The sequence below is a fragment of the Podarcis raffonei genome, chromosome 1 (genome assembly GCF_027172205.1).
Source record: "Podarcis raffonei isolate rPodRaf1 chromosome 1, rPodRaf1.pri, whole genome shotgun sequence".
In the NCBI taxonomy this organism is placed as follows: Eukaryota; Metazoa; Chordata; class Lepidosauria; order Squamata; family Lacertidae; genus Podarcis; species Podarcis raffonei.
In genome coordinates this window covers 130,965,609-130,986,757 of record NC_070602.1, presented here as the reverse complement: position 1 = coordinate 130,986,757, position 21,149 = coordinate 130,965,609, and the positions used below count along the sequence as shown (strand labels likewise).

General features: G+C 47.0%; 1 protein-coding gene across 2 annotated transcripts in view; it reads left to right on the top strand.

Moving 5' to 3' along the window:
- CDK15 (cyclin dependent kinase 15) overlaps positions 1-15,293 on the top strand; it is a 71,202-nt gene extending 55,909 nt beyond the window's left edge. For both annotated transcript variants that reach the window (XM_053362433.1, XM_053362427.1), the window contains 2 exons: positions 2,352-2,491; positions 14,857-15,293. In XM_053362433.1, the coding sequence (XP_053218408.1) occupies positions 2,352-2,491; positions 14,857-14,966 (250 nt within the window). In that variant the 3' untranslated portion in view covers positions 14,967-15,293. The remainder of the gene's footprint in view (positions 1-2,351; positions 2,492-14,856) is intronic.
- Positions 15,294-21,149: the final 5,856 nt, after the last annotated feature.

The following is a 21,149-nucleotide window of genomic DNA, read 5'->3' as shown; positions in this document are numbered from 1 at the left end:
CCAGGAGTCAGCCACTTGGCATTGAAGTCCCTCCCGCCCGCCCAGACATAGCTGTGGGGAGTAGAGAGGGGAACCGCACAACTTTGTGACATGAAAGTGATTTACATCAGACCATTGGTCTGTCCACACGGAATGGCAGCGGCTCAACAGTGTTTCAGCTAGGAAGTCAGAGCGCTTATATAATAAAACGTTCTAATGTCAGATCTATGGAGCATCTGAAGAACATTCTTCGCGTATGATGAAGTGATTAATGGGGCGGTTAAAAACACCCCGCTCCCCTTTGAATGCCGTAATGACACAACAAAGTTTCCATGCTTAACTTTTCTGGCAAAGTTAATGGAACATGTCACCAATTTCACAGGTTTGCCCCTCCACTCCGCCCCGTGCCAAAAAACCCAACCCAGGGTGACTTTGCTCCCTTATAAGCCTCCCCAGGGAGGCTTTGGCTCAGCTTTGGTAGACAAATTAATGCCTCCACTCTCTTGCAGGATTATTTGGAGTTAGTTGCATGTACTTGTGTGTTGGCCAGGACTGGCCCTCTCATTGCAAGGAGAAAGGCAGCTGTTTCAGGAATATCCTTTTCAGTTAAAGGGCACCAACTGATTTAATATAAGTGGTTGTCTCTATCTACAAACCCTTACTAGTATGTGTCCTCACTTTGGTGTAGAGATTTTACTTGGGGTATTAAGTATTAAGTCTGCCACCTCCTATTCAACAATCATTCAACTCCCCTAAAGGTAAAGGGACCCCTGACCATGAGGTCCAGTCGTGGCCGACTCTGGGGCTGCAGCGCTCATCTCGCTTTATTGGCCGAGGGAGCCGGTGTACAGCTTCCGGGTCATGTGGCCAGCATGACTAAGCCGCTTCTGGAGAACCAGAGCAGCACACGGAAATGCCATTTACCTTCCCGCCTTAGTGGTACCTATTTATCTACTCACACATTGATGTGATTTCAAATTGCTAGGTTGGCAGGAGCAGGGACCGAGCAATGGGAGCTCACCCTGTTGCGGGGATTTGAACCGCCAACCTTCTGATCGGCAAGTCCTAGGCTCTGTGGTTTCACCCACAGCGCCACCCGCGTCCCTCAACTCCCCTACCCCCAGGTTATTGTGCCTTTCCTACCTCATCATTCCCCCCAATGATGTAATCAGTTTCCTAAGTTCAGCATTTGACTCAAAGCAAAACAAGCTGTTTGTCACCCAGTTATTAAGGAGAGGTTGGATAACCTATCACTACCCTCGTTGGTCTTTACCTTCAGAGTACTCAGTATAGTCTATTCTTACCAGAACATTATACTTTTTGGTCTGGGTCTTCATTTCATAACCAGAATTGTGTGCAGCTTGGAAAGAATCCTGGCTGTTCAATCCAATATATACATTTATTCTTAGGTTTGGGGTGAGTGGGGACAATGTTGGACTGGACCCAAGTATGACCATTGCAATTTCAAGCCAAAATTTAATGGTAACAAAAGCAATGTGCATTGTATTACCCTGCTATTGGTCCTTCCCATGCATTTAAATCCTTTGCTTGCAAAGTAGTGATTTTGCTTCACAATGGATGGCTTTGGAGGAGGGGGAAAAAGCTTTCTCTGGAAATGAGTCTAAAGCATTCTCTAGCAGTTAGGTCCCTAACTTGGAATAAATTTGGAGGAGATGCAAAGTGTATTGACCCATTTATATACCTTTAAGTGGCATAACTCTGTGGCTGAGTTGTTAACACACAGTTTTTCAAATTATCTATACCTTCGCTCTAAGGGACGCGGGTGGCGCTGTGGGTTAAACCACAGAGCCTAGGACTTGCTGATCAGAAGGTCAGCGGTTTGAATCCCCGTGACGGTGTGAGCTCCCGTTGCTCAGTCCCTGCTCCTGCCAACCTAGCAATTTGAAAGCAGGTCAAAGTGCAAGTAGATAAATAGGTACTGCTTCAGCGGGAAGGTAAACGGCATTTCCGTGCGCTGCTCTGGTTCGCCAGAAGTGGCTTAGTCATACTGGCCACATGACCCGGAAGCTGTATGCCGGCTCCCTCGGCCAGTAAAGCGAGATGAGCACCGCAACCCCAGAGTCAGCCACGACTGGACCTAATGGTCAGGGGTCCCTTTACCTTTACCTTTTACCTTTGCCCAGCTTTGGCCAGTTCACTCGTGAAAGATCCCCTATGAAAGCCTTCCTCAAGCTGATACCTTGAACTACAGCTTTCTTCAGCCCAAGCTGACACAGTCATGATGTCTTGGGCTGGTGGAAGCTGTAGTGCAAAACATCTGGTGGGCATCAGGTTGGCAGAGTCTCTCCTGTGGCTAAACCTATGGTTCAAGGTCTTGTTTTGGTGTTGGTTATTTCTCTCTGTTTTTTTAGGCTGGGCAGAGAATCTGAAGCTGAAGACTTGGCAACGAGAATGCTAAAACTTTGTCCACGGGACAGGATCTCAGCACAGAAAGCATGTCTCCATCCTTTTTTCAACTCTTTACCTTCTCAGCTGCGCCAGCTTTCTGATGGTATGTCATTCTATATTCCAACTGCCTCAACAAGGTGCCCTTCAGATGTTGTTGAACTACAACCAGTGCTTTTCTCGCAAGAAAAATAGGTGCCAGAATTCACCATAACGTTGTTACAGTAAGTCACTGGGCGGCTCGGTGCCAGTTTGACAACAGCCATCATCACCACCCACGGAAGTGCGAAAAACTACAGCAAACTCTCTCCCTAGCTGGTTTGGGGGTTGCCCCTGGTTTTGGTACTGGTCAAATAAATGCGCCCTACCACACTCATTCTCCTAAATTCAGGCAGATGGCTAGGGCAGCTCATGAGGGCCCTCACCTGACTGGAAAACTTAAAGCTCGCTGCCACTACATGGGAGATGGACTGAGGAAAAGGAAATAAGAATTGGCCCTGCCCTGTGGCTTGACCAGTCATGGCTAGGAGCTAGGTGGAGTCATGTTGTTATTGTTTAGTCGTTTAGTCGTGTCTGTCTCTTCGTGACCCCATGGACCAGAGCACACCAGGCACTCCTGTCTTCCACTGCCTCCCGCAGTTTGGTCAAACTCATGCTGGTAGCTTCGAGAACACTGTCCAACCATCTTGTCCTCTGTCGTCCCCTTCTCCTTGTGCCCTCCATCTTTCCCAATATCAGGGTCTTTTCCAGGGAGTCTTCTCTTCTCATGAGGTGGCCAAAGTATTGGAGCCTCAGCTTCAGGATCTGTCCTTCCAGTGAGCACTCAGGGCTGATTTCCTTCAGAGTGGAGAGGTTTGATCTTCTTGCAGTCCATGGGACTCTCAAGAGTCTCCTCCAGCACCATAATTCAAATGCATCAATTCTTTGGCGATCAGCCTTCTTTATGGTCCAGCTCTCACTTCCATACATCACTACTGGGAAAACCATAGCTTTTACTATACGGACCTTTGTTGGCAAGGTGATGTCTCTGCTTGTTAAGATGCTGTCTAGGTTTGTCATTGCGTTTCTCCCAAGAAACAATGACAAACCTAGACAGCATGGGTAGGAGCTAGGTGGAGTCATTGATCTAAAAAAAAGTGTAGACTCACACATGCTGGCCAGCTTCCATTTTGACTTGAAATGTTCATTTTGGGCTTCTCAGAAGTTCATAAAGGCAAGAAGCGGGGGGACGGGGACCGCTGGCCTGCAATGGCGCCTACCTTCACTCCAGATGAAAAAAAAAACACTGACTACAACTCCTAGCATCCATGACCACTGACAATGTTGGCTGGGGCTGATGGAAGTTGAAGTTCAGCAACATCTGGAGGGCACCAAGCTGGGGAAGGCACCAGAAAGTATCCAGGGCTAAAAAAAATCTCCCTGTGCATGGCATAATAATAATAATAATAATAATAATAATAATAATAATAATAATTTATTTATACCCCCCCATCTGGCTGGGCTTCCCCAGCCACTCTCTGCGGCTTCCAACAAAATATTAAAATACTGTAATACAGTGGTACCTCGGGTTACATACGCTTCAGGTTACATACGCTTCAGGTTACAGACTCCACTAACCCATAAATAGTGCTTCAGGTTAAGAACTTTGCTTCAGGATGAGAACAGAAATCATGCTCTGATGGCGCGGCGGCAGCTGGAGGCCCCATTAGCTAAAGTGGTGCTTCAGGTTAAGAACAGTTTCAGGTTAAGAACGGACCTCCGGAACGAATTAAGTACTTAACCCGAGGTACCACTGTAAAAGATCAAACATTAAAAGCTTCCCTAAACAGGGCTGCCTTTAGATGTCTTCTAAAAGTCTGGTGGTTGTTGTTCTCTTTGACATCTGGTGGGAGGGCCTTCCACAGGGTGGGTGCCACTACCGAGAAGGCCCTCTGCCTGGTTCCCTGTAACTTGGCTTCTCACAGTGAGGGAACCGCCAGAAGGCACTCGGCGCTTTCTGGGAAGCTTTCTTGTCAGGAAGATGTCTAAGACTTTTGCAGACATTGACTTTGTGTTTAAAGCCATCCTCCATTCAGGGACACACCTATAAGGTTACCAGATTTTTTTCAACGAATCCAGGGACACTTTTCAACTTCAATGCAGTTTCTATGGGGACTGATTTGTAGAAACAGGGACTGTCCCCAGGAAATGGGGACGTGTGGTAACCTTATCCTAGGGGTTTCTCAGATTCGCCTCTGCCAAGGACGAAAGGCCCAGGGGGAGGGGCACGAAAACCCACTCCTTTCCACTCCGGCTCAGAGTAGCTAGGAGCCCACTTGCCCATCCATGCGCTCCCTGGCACATGCCTCTGCTGCTCTGGGCTGCTGGGCGAGACACACAGGCTCCCCTGGGCACCTTGGTGGAGGACTCCGGTTGCTGGTGTGGGCTGTCGCAGCAGCCTCACTCACCTTGTCGTGGTGAGTGGGCTTGCATGTTCCTATGATAATATGAAGGGACACAGGTGGCGCTGTGAGTTAAACCACAGAGCCTAGGACTTGCCGATCAGAAGGTCGGCGGTTTGAATCCCCATGACGGGCTGAGCACCAGTTGCTCAGTCCCTGCTCCTGCCAACCTAGCAGTTCAAAAGCACGTCAGAGTGCAAGTAGATAAATAGGTACCGCTCCAGCGGGAAGGTAAAAGGCGTTTCCGTGCGCTGCTCTGGTTCACCAGAAGCAGCTTAGTCATGCTGGCCACATGACCCAGAAGCTGTCTGCGGACAAACGTCGGCTCCCTCGGCAAATAAAGCGAGATGAGCGCCGCAACCCCAGAGTCGGTCACGACTGGACCTAATGGTCAGGGGTCCCTTTACCTTTTAAGATAATATGACAGCAACATTCGCAGATTGATGGCTCTCAAAGTGAACCATTCACAGTGGGATCAGGTGTTAATCAGGGTTGCGTTATCGCCCCAACTCTATTCATTATTTTCGGAGGCCCTCCAGGGCCCCCTCCCCAGCGAAAGGCGACAAGTTTTTGGTTTTCCAGTCCTTAATCTGAAATTTGACTCCTACAATTGACTCCTACAATTTCACTTTTATCGTGTTGATCGCTATCTCTGTTTGGTCCATAGTCCTCAGGCTCATGAGGAAATCTCTCATCTGAAGGTCTCCATCCCTCCCAAGAGGTCCACAGTTTGGACCTCTGTTATCTCCCTCATTGAATTCTCTGGGGTCAGGGGGGAAAGGTGGGACTGGACCACCTCACCTCCACTTCTCTTCTTGGGGTGGGCCTCCCCGTCCCTCAAATTCACGTAAGCAATGGTCAAATCGCTTGTCTGGATGGAAGTCTTCACGAAATTCAGTCACCATGGAACTCTGGATGAGGTCCCCTTCTGTCTGGCACACCCCTATTTTCTCTACCATCACTCCAGTCTTGGCCACCTCGGAAGGGGTCCCTCTCAGGGCCATGATCAGGACCACCAAGGGAGCCTAGGACTCCTCTGCCTCAATTAACTGACAGCAGTAGAAATACCTCAGAGCGAATTAAAGCTGGACCTCACAGACGGGGACGCAATATTCTTTGCGTACGAAAACAACTCTTGACAGGCTTTGCCGTCTTGTTATCGGGCCTGGGTTGTGGGTGGGTTGGCGGGTTGGAAATAAATGATTTTGACTTTGGAGGCATGTCGCAGGCTGAGTAGATGCCGCCAAAGACCACGAGATTCATGGGCGGAATTAAACGAAGTTGTTGCATGCACAGAACAAGGTCCACATGTGCGATGGGACTCTCCCCACCCCCACCCCTCTCTCTCTCTCTCTCTCTCTCTCTCTCTCTCTCTCTCTCTGTGTGTGTGTGTGTGTGTGTGTGTGTAGAGCAAGAGAGAGAACTGCATCCCCTTTCTACCCAACCAGCCGCAGAGCACAAATCTACTTTGACACTTTTAGAAAATTGAAAAGATGGAATCTCGTAGGAGCCTGGCTTTGCCGGGGGATGGGGAGGCCGGGGAGGAGGAGGAGGGGGGACTCTCAGCAGGGTGGGGGGGAGTTGACTTTCCTTTATACATATAGGTTTTTTTCCATGCAGAGTTTAAATTATGCCTGATAAAAGGAGTTTCGTGGATGTTTCAGTTCTTTCAAACCCTCCTGGCTTCCTCCCAATTAAATGAGGTTTGTCAAAGCCACAGGGCTCTGCCGCTGCCTGAGATGCAGACAAGCACTTCCTGCAGTGACATCTCAAATCCCCGAGGGAGGAGATGAAAGTGCCCGTGCCAAAAGACAGGAAAAGAAGGAGAGAGAGAGAATGTGTGTGTGTGTGTGTGTGTGTGTGTGTGTGTGTGTGGAGGGGAGAGGTGTGTGGGGGGGGGGAGAGCAAAGAGACAGAAACGCAGGAGGGGAAAAGGTGGGGAGGGAAGGAGGAAGGCAACAGATTGGCGAACACAACATGTCACTCCTGGAGAGGAGATGGATCATTTCCATATGAGGAATGCAATTCCCATTCCCCTGAGTTGGTATATCGGAGTGTTTCTTGCAATGGCTGATATTTCACCCCAATTGGAGCCCCTGGGGCCTTGGTGGACTGGGGGAAAGTCCATGATGTCATCATGGCAACCCAACGTGTTGGGAAGCCAACCAGAGTCTTTCAGGCAGAAATCGTTGCAGTTTACGACCCAGCAAGCTCGTATTCTCAAGTGAATTCGCTACGATTGCAATGATGATAATAGGTGGTACCCAATGCTAGTCATGGGGACGCGGGTGGCGCTGTGGGCTAAACCACAGAGCCTAGGACTTGCTGATCAGAAGGTCGGCGGTTCGAATCCCCGCGACGGGGTGAGCTCCCCAATGGTCCCTGCTCCTGCCAACCTAGCAGTTCGGAAGCACGTCAAAGTGCAAGTAGATAAATAGGTACCGCTCCAGCGGGAAGCTAAACGGCGTTTCCGTGTGCTGCTCTGGTTCGCCAGAAGCGGCTTAGTCATGCTGGCCACATGACCTGAAAGCTGTACACCGGCTCCCTTGGCCAGTAAAGTGAGATGAGCGCTGCAACCCCAGAGTCGGCCATGACTGGACCTAATGGTCAGGGGTCCCTTTACCTTTACTAATGCTAGTCATAACCAATAAAATAAACGGGCTGAAGTTACTGAAGCCGATTGATTTCCGTGGGTCTACTCAGAATATAGCTAATATTGGATATCACCCAACAACAGCAATGTGATTTCAAAAAACAACAACAACAAAAAACTCCCGACAAACATCTGCCTGTACTTTCACAAACAAGCAAGACATTTGGGTTCCAGGGTCACTGCAGCTAATTTAATTGAATTATATAAAATTTAGCATTCTGAGTGCATACAAGATTGTGTTCTGGCTGTAGCCTAGTCTAGGGGATGGTGGTGATTAGCTTTCGTATGCTCAAGTACAAATTTGAAGTGGCAGTGGGTAAAAGAATCAGCTTGTTATCTTCATCTGAAAGGATACGGAAGAGAGATCCCCTCCCCCCCCCGACATTGTTATGAAATTGTTATAGCAAGGACCGCTCTTTCCCGCAAATTGCCACAGGGGGTGACTAGGTGGGTGGGAGGGAGATAAATGAACGATGCAAAGTTTGCTTTTTTATTTAAAAAGGAGTTTTGATAATGACAACAAGAACAACAAGATTTTAACGATTATTGAAAAGAATGCGAAGGATCAGATGTTAACTGCATCAGATTGCGAACTGCCGGCAGAGGAGGCTGCTTTGCTTTGGTTCAGCAAAAAGGAGGCGGGAGGTTTGCAGGAAGCGTGGGGTATACTTCTTGTCCCCTTGTGCCACGGGTGGGAAACCTTTTTCAAACGGAAGGGCCACATTCTCCTCTGGCCAAACTTCTTGTTGGGCAGGGTCAATGGCAGAAGCAGGTGGAGCTACAAATGCATACATGTTCCACATGTTCCAAGTGTCCCGATTTTCCAGGGACAGTCCCGGAATTACAAAAGCCATCCCAGCTTCTGATTTGATCCCAAAATGTCCCGATTTCCCCTGCTACTGAGCTCGGGGAGGAGGGTGAGCAGGCGCTTCTCCCAAGCGATTGTGGCTGCTGCTTTGCTGCTGCGAGGGAGAATCTCGTTACCTCTCCTTGGCCACTGCTTCGAGTAAAGGTGAAGGGACCCCTGACCATTAGGTCCAGTCGTGACCGACTCTGGAGTTGCAGCGCTCATCTCGCTTCCAGGTCATGTGGCCAGCATGACTGAGCCACTTCTGGAGAAGCAGAGCAGCACACGGAAACACCGTTTACCTTCCCGCCGGAGCGGAACCTATTTATCTACTTGCACTTTGACGTGCTTTCGAACTGCTAGGTTGGCAGGAGCAGGGACCGAGCAACAGGAACTCACCCCGTCGCGGGATTCAAACCGCCGACCTTCTGATCAGCAAGTTCTAGGCTCTGTGGTTTAACCCACAGCACCACCCGCCTCCCCCAAGCGAGACAATTCCCCCCTAAAGTGGCTTGGGCACTTGCTAAAGGAAAGAAACATGCCTCCCTGAACCCTCTCTCATCCATTTTGATCTGTGTCAGTGTGCAAACAAGCACACCTCCCCTTGTGCGCTAACAGCACAGTTCATTTGGTGTGATCACTGTTGAGCAAGCTTCAAACCTTTCACATAGCTGTGGGGCCCTAAAAAGGACTAATCTGATCTATCCATTGTGAAGTTTCAGCGAGAGTGAATGCAGACTTTGGAAATTTTCACATATGAAACTTAAGTCAGTATATAATATATACTGACTTATATAATATAATTACCATATTTTTCACCACACCATAAGACGCACCTAGTTTTTAGAGGAGGAAAACAAGAAAAAAAAATATTCTGAATCTCAGAAGCCACAAGAGGGACAACAAGAGGGATTGATGCGCAGTGAAAGCAGCAATCCCTCTTGCTGTTCTGGCTTCTGTGATAGCTGCGCAGCCTGCATTCGCTCCATAAGACGCACACACATTTCACCTTTTTAGGAGGTAAAAAGTGAGTCTTGTAGAGCAAAAAATACGGTATATATTATATAATTGATTTTTTAAAAAAATTCACTACAACGATAATGTGCAAGTTAATTTACACACTGGATTTCTCTTCTGTGGTATGTCCTGGATTTATGAGAACAGCTGTTTAAGGATTGGTACCAGAATTTCATTTCTTCCCTCCTTGTTCATTTCCCCTTGTGTGTTGTGTTTTTTAGTTTGTCAGCCTGTAGGCAGGGACTGTCTTGTCTTTATTGACTACATGTAAGTAGCCACTCTGGTAACCTTCTTGGTTGAAGAGTGGGGTACAAATGCTCTAAACAAACTAAATAATAAATAAGATTACAACATGCATGTGCCAGGCAAGTAGGTAAGAGAGAGTCTCAAGTCCTGTCAATCGTTGACAGGACTTCACACGAGGAAGAAACAAAATGGGTTCCCCCCACTGCGCATGTGCTAACATCTGCGCATGCTCAGTGGCTGCCTGAAACGTACCGTATTTTTTGTCCTATAAGACTCACTTTTTCCCTCCTACAAAGTAAGGGGAAATGTGTGTGCGTCTTATGAAGCGAATGCAGGCTGCACAGTTATCCCAGAAGCCAGAACAGCAAGAGGGATTGCTGCTTTCACTGCGCAGCGATCCCTCTTGCTGTTCTGGCTTCTGAGATTCAGAATATTTTTTTTCTTGTTTTCCTCCTCCAAAAACTAGGTGCGTCTTGTGGTCTAGTGCGTCTTATAGAGCGAAAAATACGGTACACACTTCAGCTGAACTGGATGGAAACTGGTTTGAGGGAAAGCACGTCACACAGGAGTATTTTTCAAGGAGCTACAGTAGAAGATCCCAATTGGTGGTCCATGGACCGCAGGAGATCTGCGTAACTCACCCAGGAGGTCCATGTCACATACCCATCAGCTGTCCAGGACACCCCGTTTTTGGGGGGCGGAGCACAGTGCCCCAAAATGCACAATATTGTGGCACTGAAAAATGCATGTTTTGGGGTGCTGTGCTCTTGCACAGGTCATGTGAGTCATGTGGGAGCGCAGCCCGGAAGATGCATGTCCTGGTTTTGTGTTGGGACATGTTGGAGGGTATGGTGGCACTATTCACATAACAAAAACTTCACCGCATACATGTCAACATTTTCAAAAGTAGGGGTTCCATGGCTTGGCTTTTGAAAAGCAGGGGGTCTGTTAGCTAACTGGGGACCACTGAGCAACAGGAATACAGTCATACCTCGGGTGACGGATGCTTCAGGTTGTGTTTTTTGGGGTTACGGACCACCGAAACCCAGAAGTACTGGAACAGGTTACTTCTGGGTTTCGGCGGCCACGCATGCGCAGAAGTGCTAAATCATGCTTTGCGCATGCGCAGAAGTGCTAAATTGCAACCTGTGTGTGTGCAGACGCGCCGCTGCGGGTTGTGAACGTGCATCCCGCACGGATCACATTCGCAACCCGAGCATCCACTGTACCTGTAGATTGTGGTTAACATCTTGTGTACAGTGATACCTCGGGTTACAAACGCTTTTGATTATAGTCGCTTCAGGTTACAGACTCCGTTAACCCAGAAATAGTACCTCGGGTTAAGAACTTTGCTTCAGGATGAGAACAGAAATCGTGCTCTGGCGGCGCGGCAGCAGCAGGAGGCTCCATTAGCTAAAGTGGTGCTTCAGGTTAAGAACAGTTTCAGGTTAAGTACGGACCTCTGGAACGAATTAAGTTCTTAACCCGAGGTACCACTGTACTTAGCTTTAAACACCATCAGTGGGAGTGTGCCAGAGTAAGTGGTAATTTTTACACAACCTAAGAATCCCATTCCCAAGCTACTCATACCGATGATATATATTTTTGTAGTGGAAGTAGAAGCATCTGCAGGGGAGGGGATTTCCAGCAGAAAAAACAGTGTGAGGAGGAAGGGCACCACAAACTGGTCCTCCCGCCCCACAAACTGGTCCTCTTCCTCAAATTACCGCCTCTAAAGCAGCTACGCTGTAGAAAAGGGAAATTGAAAAAGACTCAAAGGACTACATAGATTGTGTTTGTTGTTCCAGCGGCAGAGGCAATATTTAAACCGGAGCGCTTGTAATTTCCCCCCTCCCACTATACATGTGCCCCCCTCCCCAAGACAGAAATAATTTAAAGAGTAACTGTGCTCTGCAATGTGCCACCGCTGCATTTTGCTGGCTGGATTGCTTTGCAGCCAGGGATGCTGTGGGAGCTAGGCAGAGCTGAACCCTGCTGCCACCCACAATCTCAGAGGAGAGAGAGAGATACCGAGAGAGGAGCAAAATAGAGATGCAGGTTTCACAGGGAACAAAAGTTTAAAAGTTAAAATCTGGAAATGGTGACAACAAGAAGCAACCATCCACCAAGTGGGGAACTCAATTAGTCTGAAAGACAACTATGGCACTGTCTTTCCCCCCCAAAAATGCTCTAAATACGTACGGATATAAAAATTTAAAACAAACTATCTCTCTCTATTGACTGCCTGGATGACGGCCCTTTCCCTTCTCGTTTTCCTTTAAACATCCACTTTCATATTTATTTATTCTAAGCGCAAAGCAGCTGCGATAATTAGACTGTCAGATTCGGTAAGTTAATGAGGAGTCAGTGGAGTGGAAGCGTTTGCATTTGTTAAGATTGCTGAAGAAGGGAACCACCATGCTTTTGGTTTTGCTCTGTCTTTTTGTCTCTCTTCTTTTCTCTCCCCCCCCCTCTCTCCCCTTCCCTCCCACCCTCCGCTGAGTGGGAAGAAGAGAGCTTGGCAGCACATAGGAAGATTTGAATCCTTTTGATTAGCAGGCTGCATTCCCACTACTGTTATGCCAAATTATTTCTTTTCTGGGGCTCCTGGCATTTTAAAAAAAGAGAATTTCCAGATAAGAATCCTACCAGGGCAGGAAGCTGTGCTAGAGAATCCTAGCTTCACTCCACACACCCTCCAAATGGAAAAGGGAAACTTGTGGAAGTTTCTCGGCTTCTTTTTATTATGATATTAGGAAAATACTAACGCACGTTTCTTCCTCTTTACATTTTTTTAAAAAAACAAAGTACAGTGGTACCTCGGGTTAAGTACTTAATTCGTTCGGGAGGTCTGTTCTTAACCTGAAACTGTACTTAACCTGAAGCACCACTTCAGCTAATAGGGCCTCCTGCTGCCGCCGTGCCGTCAGAGCACGATTTCTGTTCTCATCCTGAAGCAAAGTTCTTAACCCAAGGTACTATTTCTGGGTTAGCGGAGTCTGTAACCTGAAGCATATGTAACCCGAGGTACCACTATAACTATAAAGAGAATTGGCTTGTTTTTTCCCTGGGAGGATTAAAGGTAAAGGTAAAGGGACCCCTGACCATTAGGTCCAGTCGTGGCCGACTCTGGGGTTGCAGCGCTCATCTCGCTTTACTGGCCGAGGGAGCCGGCGTACAGCTTTCAGGTCATGTGGCCAGCATGACTAAGCCGCTTCTGGCGAACCAGAGCAGCGCACGGAAACGCCATTTACCTTCCCGCCAGAGCGGTACCTATTTATCTACTTGCACTTTGACGTGCTTTTGAACTGCTAGGTTGGCAGGAACTGGGATCGAACAACGGGAGCTCACCCTGTCGCAGGGATTCAAACTGCCAACCTTCTGATCGGCAAGTCCTAGGCTCTGTGGTTTAACCCACAGCGCCATCCTCCTCCCTGGGAGGATTACAGGGACTGAAATGTAGAAATGCTGGGCAACTTCACATATTGCCCGAAGTGCTGCACAGTAAAAGCACAAGTGTCCGGGATAAGGAGGGCCGGCTCTATCATTGGGCAGAGTGAGGCACCCATCTCAGGCAGCAGATGCTGGGGGGAACTGGAACCGGTGGCAAGGTGTTGGAGGACAGGCTTTGCTTGACACACACACAGGAAGAACATAGGAAGGCTACCTTGTACTGAGTCAGACCTATAGCCCATTGCATTGGGCTCAATATTGTCTACAGTGACTTGGAGCAAGTCTCCAGGATTTCAGACAAGGATCTCTCCCAGCCCTTAAGCCAAAAGAAAGAGGCTGGGGAATGGAAAACAGGTTAGGCATCCAGGCTGCAATGTATGATCTGAGAGAGAGATGGAGTGCCAAGCCAAGGCTGATGGTCAGACAAAGTCTAGGTGTGACTAGTTGTTGTTTTTTAATCCCCCAGCATCCCATCAAAAAAGCCATCAAAAGAGGTGACCTGGAAGACTTGTCGGGGTGGGGGGGTGGGAACCCCATCAGTTTAGTCTGATAAGCAACTGGCTAACTGGAGCCAAGGATAATGGCTCAGGAACCATTCCCTGCTGTGCAGCGATAACAAGCAACTGACTCATCCACTATGTGTGCTTCCAGGCTCATGTAGGATCAGGGAACATGTGTAATCTGGGCCCACAATCAGATCTTGCACATCTCACAGGGAGGAAGATGCGCGCACACACAACCTCAAGATTACAAAAAAGTGGATTCATTAGTCACTGGGATGTTGGCTCTTTGACACTTCTTGTAACGTGCAAAGCTACCCCATTGCTTGCTTGTTAAATATGGGGATGTGTGACTTTTTGCCAGTAAATCAACTGATTGTCGGTTTACTACTAGAACTGCAGAGTGGACATGTTTCTTTCTACGGTTGTAGTTTCCAGTGGTGGTTTCGTGTTAAAATTACTTTGGGAAGGAGTCCAGGAAGAGTTTGCTGCTGGTCCCTATAGCATGTTTCAGTCTGTGAATGAATTTCTGGAGCAGATTGCCTGACTCCCTTCATTAACCTGGTGTTTCCCAGATTCTTTGGAGTATAACTCCCATCAATCTCAGCTACCACAGCAGATAGGAGTTGTAGTCCAAAATATCTGGAGGGTTGCTGGCTTGCAAAGGCATAGCTACTGGGGTTTTTTAAAAAAAAGTTATCATAAATGTTACTAAAATGATAGATTCCACTAGAAGAGGGGTTGAGAACCTACAGATGTTGTGGGACTCAAGCGCCCATCATCCCCGACCATTGGCTATACAGTGGTACCTCTGGTTAAGTACTTAATTCGTTCCGGAGGCCCATTCTTAACCTGAAACTGTTCTTAACCTGAAGCACCACTTTAGCTAATGGGGCCTCCTGCTGCCGCCGCACCGCCAGAGCACGATTTCTGTTCTCATCCTGAAGCAAAGTTCTTAACCCGAGGTACTATTTCTTGATTAACGGAGTCTGTAACCTGAAGTGTATGTAACCTGAAGCGTATGTAACCCGAGGTACCACTGTATTGGCTGAAGCTGATGGGAGTTGGAGTCCACCAATATTTGGAGAGCGATTGGTTATCCATTCCACTTGCATTGGTGTAGAGGCTCTCCAAGAAATCTGGGGAAATTCACCCAGAAATGACCTTACTCCTGTGTCAAGCAGCATCACATAGGAGCAGTTTTCTTTCAAGACAAGCAATGTGGGTCACCATCAAGGACAGATTTGACCCAGTGCAGGCTTCCCTGTATTGCTCCCCTGTAACTGATACTTGGCTTCTTTGTTTCCTTCATAGCACAGTCCATCTTCACGGTTCCCGGAGTGAAGCTGAAACCAGAAATGTGTGATCTCTTTGCTCCATATGAGAAGGGTCATCACAAAATCAGCTCTAGCAAGTTTTGGTGAAAAGAACAAACGAAGTGTGGACTTCTTTTCTGGGGCGAGGAAGTCAACGGATGCAGTTCATCGTCACTATTTCAGTCTGGGCTTGCCATTAAAACTAAGAAGTGATCATAGAATATAGGAGCAGACTGTATTATAGGCATAAGTAAAAGGAGCAAAATATTTCCTCCCTTTAGGTTTCAGGATTAAGTGCAACCATCAATGTGTCCTGGGGCCATTTGATTAAGGGTGGGCTATACGAACAGATTCCTGCCAACCTAGCAGTTCGAAAGCACCTCAAAGTGCAAGTAGATAAATAGGTACCACTTTGGTGGGAAGGTAAACAGCATTTCCGTGCACTGCTCTGGTTCACCAGAAGTGGCTTATTCATGTTGGTCACATGACCCGGAAGCTGTACGCTGGCTCCCTCGGCCAAAAAAGTGAGATGAGCACCGCAACCCCAGAGTCGGTCACGACTGGACCTAATTATCAGGGGTCCCTTTACCTTTACCTTTATACGAACAGATAATAATGTAATAGATTGGGGGGAACCCCTCCTAAATCCTAGACATTAATAAATGGTTTGTTGTTGTTTAGTCGTTTAGTCGTGTCCGACTCTTTGTGACCCCATGGACCAGAGCACGCCAGGCACTCCTGTCTTCCACTGCCTCCCGCAGTTTGGTCAAACTCAGGCTGGTAGCTTCGAGAACACTGTCCAACCATCTCGTCCTCCTCTGTCATCCCCTTCTCCTTGTGCCCTCCATCTTTCCCAACATCAGGGTCTTTTCCAAGGAGTCTTCCCTTCTCATGAGGTGGCCAAAGTATTGGAGCCTCAGCTTCAGGATCTGTCCTTCCAGTGAGCACTCAGGTCTGATTTCCTCAATAAATGGTAGGATTTTGATTATTTGGAATGTGAAGGGAGAAATGCAAGCTGCAGAGGAACTCCTGGGCCACCCCATGCAAAATAACCTGGCCAAGCTAGGGCCATTAAGAAACAAAACAGGGCCATTGAGGGCCATTGGCAATGCAAGAGAACTGTCCTCCCTGCTTGCCCTGAGATGTGAACAGAGACTGGGGAGTTGGAAGGTTGCCAGGGTAACTGGGTGTGGGGCGACAGGAAAATAGCGTTTAAAGCAGGGTGTTCTTGGAAGAAGAAGCAAGACCTGGATCCATCTTGGGCAGGCTGGCTGCACTACTGTGGGAGACATGCCCCTCTTGAAATGGCCATGCTGTAAGATCTGGACTCCCTCCATGCAGACTGAAGGTGTAAATACAGTGGGTGAATAAACCATATTTCTTAAATCTACAACAGTCTCCAGCATGTCTCAACTCTCCAAAGGAACACAGACCCTGGAATCCCCTGGAATCTTGCAGAGAGTGGGGCTTGACACCCAACTTTTAGAACCAACACTCTACTAGCCATACTAAGCTCTCCTACAAAGCATGCTTTCCCGACTGCTGTGTTACTCCAGCAGCTGCATTCTACCAGCATATACGGTAACTGGATGAAAGTTTTTCAGTGCCTGTTTCTCTATTCCAGTGGTGGAAGCTGATCTTGCCCACCATGGACCGAAGTGAAGGAAACAGCACCCATTGTTACTGCTGCCATTTTGGTTCAAGACAGCTGGGCAGGTGGCCCTCTGCCACTTTCTTAATGCCATCTTAAGATCCCATGGCCAGAGTGAGCCATAACAACAACAACAACAATTTATTATTTATACCCCACCCATCTGTCTGGGTTCCCCCAGCCACTCTGGGCGGCTTCCAACAGAATATTAAAATACAATGGTCTATTAAACATTAAACGCTTCCCTAAACAGGGCCGTCTTCAGATGTCTTCTAAAAGTCTGGTAGTTATTTTTCTCTTTGACATCTGGTGGGAGGGCGTTCCACAGGACGGGTGCCACTACTGAGAAGGCCCTCTGCCTGGTTCCCTGTAACTTGGCTTCTCGCAGTGAGGGAACCGCCAGAAGGCCCTCGGTGCTGGACCTCAGTGTCCTGGCAGAATGATGGAGGTGGAGATGCTCCTTCAGGTATACTAGACCGAGGCCACCTGGCACCAACACCAATCAAGGTTGGCGAGACTGGGTGTATATATGAAGGCCTACAGAGCTGGGCCTCAGATCCAGCCTGAATCATAATCTGGTGCTCTTTCATTGGTCAGAAGACCAAGAAAGAAGGTAGATAAGGGACTGTGGTTGTAGTGACCCAAGAGAGCTAATCTTGCTGGGGAAAGGGCTTTGGCCACACTGGAGCAACACTGGAGCAAGCCCACAGCTCCTAAATCCAAGGTCTGCACTTTGTGTTAGCTATGAGTTATAAGACGGACATTTTCCCTTTGTTTTGAAGAGGCTCACCACTCTCAACTTGATTTTTACTGAGTGCTACAGCAAAAGTTTTCACAGCACAAACAACATTGCACACAGCAAAATTGACTATGCTACCACTCAGTGGATTTGTAACTGGCTGACTGACCAAACCCAAAGGGTGCTCATCAATGGTTCCTCTTCATCCTGGAGAAGAGTGACTAGTGGGGTGCCACAGGGTTCTGTCTTGGGCCCGGTCTTATTCAACATCTTTATCAACGACTTGGATGATGGACTCAAGGGCATCCTGATCAAATTTGCAGATGACACCAAACTGGGAGGGGTGGCTAACACCCCAGAGAACAGGATCACACTTCAAAACGACCTTGACAGATTGGAGAACTGGGCCAAAACAAACAAGATGAATTTTAACAGGGAGAAATGTAAAGTATTGCACTTGGGCAAAAAAAAATGAGAGGCACAAATACAAGATGGGTGACACCTGGCTTGAGAGCAGTACATGTGAAAAGGATCTAGGAGTCTTGGTTGACCACAAACTTGACATGAGCCAACAGTGTGACGCGGCAGCTAAAAAAGCCAATGCAATTCTGGGCTGCATCAATAGGAGTATAGCATCTAGATCAAGGGAAGTAATAGTGCCACTGTATTCTGCTCTGGTCAGACCTCACCTGGAGTACTGTGTCCAGTTCTGGGCACCACAGTTCAAGAAGGACACTGACAAACTGGAACGTGTCCAGAGGAGGGCAACCAAAATGGTCAAAGGCCTGGAAACGATGCCTTATGAGGAACGGCTAAGGGAGCTGGGCATGTTTAGCCTGGAGAAGAGGAGGTTAAGGGGTGATATGATAGCCATGTTCAAATATATAAAAGGATGTCACATAGAGGAGGGAGAAAGGTTGTTTTCTGCTGCTCCAGAGAAGCGGACACGGAGCAATGGATCCAAACTACAAGAAAGAAGATTCCACCTAAACATTAGGAAGAACTTCCTGACAGTAAGAGCTGTTTGACAGTGGAATTTGCTGCCAAGGAGTGTGGTGGAGTCTCCTTCTTTGGAGGTCTTTAAGCAGAGGCTTGACAACCATATGTCAGGAGTGCTCTGATGGTGTTTCCTGCTTGGCAGGGGGTTGGACTCGATGGCCCTTGCGGTCTCTTCCAACTCTATGATTCTATGATTCTATGAAAAGCAACAGCAGAGGACAGTTTGAGCTGCAAGTTCATTTGCGTCAAGCAAAAGCCAAGCCTTTTTCCATTTTTAAAAGAGAAAAGACATTTTCTATCACAAAAATAAATTGAATTTGGCCGTGCTTTGTAATTAGCAAATCTCTGATGTTTACATCAATCTATGGCTGACTTACACCAGCATAGATGCTAACAGAATCTGGTTACGGACCATGTCTTCCTTCTCTGACGACACATCTCAGCAGTAACAGAGGAAACAGATGTCCTGAGTTGCGTATTATCTTTTGTTTAGAAAGCAGTGTCAGTAAGATTGACTTGGCAACCGAGATGTTAACAGTGCGGTCTGATTTCTGGGCCCTTAGGATAAATCTGACTGTCCCTTGATAAAGAGATCACCAGACCAGGGGCTGGCTGGACAAACAGAACAGATGGGAGCTGATAATTTCAAGAATGTATTGACTGATCCAAGGCTTAGGGACAGACTTGTCATTCCTGGGGCTGGTTTCTGATCTTTCCCAACAAAGGGATTCCTGGCGGAAGGAGAGGATTAGATTAAAGTCAAATCTCTGGGGAAAGATGGCTCATTGGATGAAGTCAACAAAAGGAATTGTTTAATATTTGTTACACTGTCCTAGAGAGACCTTCCACCATCGCTAATGGGATTATCATTATACCAGTTCCACGCCAACGGAGTATTCAAAACGTGCCCAGTGGGTGGATGACTTCGCTAAATTCAACTGTTCCATCCCAAATATGTCTGCTTTTGAAAAAGGAAAGGATAGCAAGTGAGCTTATATGGATCCAGCCAAAGATTTTTGGTGGTGGAAGTTTTCAGCGGAGGCCAGTGATATTCGAGTGAGTCACAAGCACATGTTTAATCTCCTTGATCTCGGCATTCCTGACAGAATGACAGAATGTCAATAGGAAAGGTGCTCTTAAGCGACTTCTGATGTGGGACCATCTTTTGAGTCCTTTCATAGACAGCACATTCTCACAGCGTTTCTCATCAGAATTCGTTTCCAGAGAGAACAAGAAAACTCAAGGCTTGCTCTTGTGTTTTCCTCCAGTCTGCCAAGGCAAACTTGCTTATCTCCAAATAATCAGGCCCACAACTGAGGGAAATAAATATAGAGACGATAAAAGTCATTAGCAATTATATAACTAAGTCCATGAAAGTTAATTGCCCATCTGCCCACACAGATCTGTATTAGTCATTTGTGGCCTAAAAGAAACAATTTTTTTTTTAAAAAAAAAGATTGCCTAGAGGTGAATCTTACTCACCACAGTTGGCTAGACAACTAAAAACCCCAGCCTGTTTGCATGAGTACGCTCCTAAATCATGCCACAATTAGTCAAAAGGATTATTCTGCAAAGTCTGAACTAGATAGCCCTGTGCCTTACAAATTAACCATAGATACCCATATATTAAATCATAATGCACACAAGGAACCATGAATACCAATAGAAAGTGGTAGGAAAATTAGGGTCCGTGCTCCAGTTTTACCGGTAATTTAGCTACCTTGTATATTATTTTATGCTATTGTGGGCTGCGTGAGGTAAAGTCACCTGATTGTTGACTTTATCATGCCATTATCTCATTTTCTCATCAGGATTAATCCAAACCCCAGCCTTTCACAGAGGCATTTTTTTGGTACAGGCCATTGACAAAAACCTCACAACGGGATCACAGCAAACCCATCCTTTGACAACTTCGTGACACCTTCAAATAATTTGAGAATATACCAACATGAGGAACTATGTCATGCATGAAGATGGAGGGAGTGAGGAGCGAAATTGTGGCGAAGGAGAGAGAAAGTATGCGTTAAGATGTACCAAAATAGGGTTTTCTTCCGTTTTAAAAAAGGCCTTTATCAGAGCAAATGCTAACATTTTGGGGAAAGGAGGGGGGCATGTTTTTTTCCAGTCAATTCAAGTACTGGCTTGCAGAGGCAAAATACTGCAATATTATTCGAGTTCCCCCACCCCAGACCATCGAACTGTGTGCTAAAGTAGCATACTTTGTGAACGGTCCTTGAGTAACAAACAAATTGACTATCGTATTATTTACCAAAAAAAATCATCGTTATTATTTCTTTTTACAAGTATGTCTTTTTAAAAATAAAATAAATGAAATGAAATTCTTCTTCATTTCCTCCTCTTCTTCCACAAAGTAAATTTCATGACCAATTTTTTAAAAAAACAAAACACACAGCCAACCCAAAAGAGAACGAAGCCACAGATCTCTTGTCTAAACGCTGACACAACTGTAGCCAGAACGGCAAACAATGGGCAATATTCTCTCAGAAACCCAGCAAAAATCCCTCACGCAACCTGTGACTGTGTTTGGGGAAACGCGGATTTTAAAAAAAGCCTCGCCTTGGATCATGGGAAGGTGTCACCTCAGTAATGATACCAGGGACAGAGATAAAAGTCCCCTGGCTCTGGTCATAAGACACAGCTTCATTACTCGCACAGCGGGTGGTCCTGTGGCTCTCGACGCTTGCATTTATTTTTTTTATTTTTATTTTTTATTCTCTGATAATGAGAAAATGTTTAAACTCCCATCCCTGTGTTTAAACACTTCTTCCTGCTGACAGCAGTAGGGAGAGCCCTTGATCAGCTGTCAGGCTGAAAAGTGCAATTTTTTCGGGAAAGTAAACAGCATGTTTGCCAGTGGGAAATAATTTTCTATTCGTTTGCA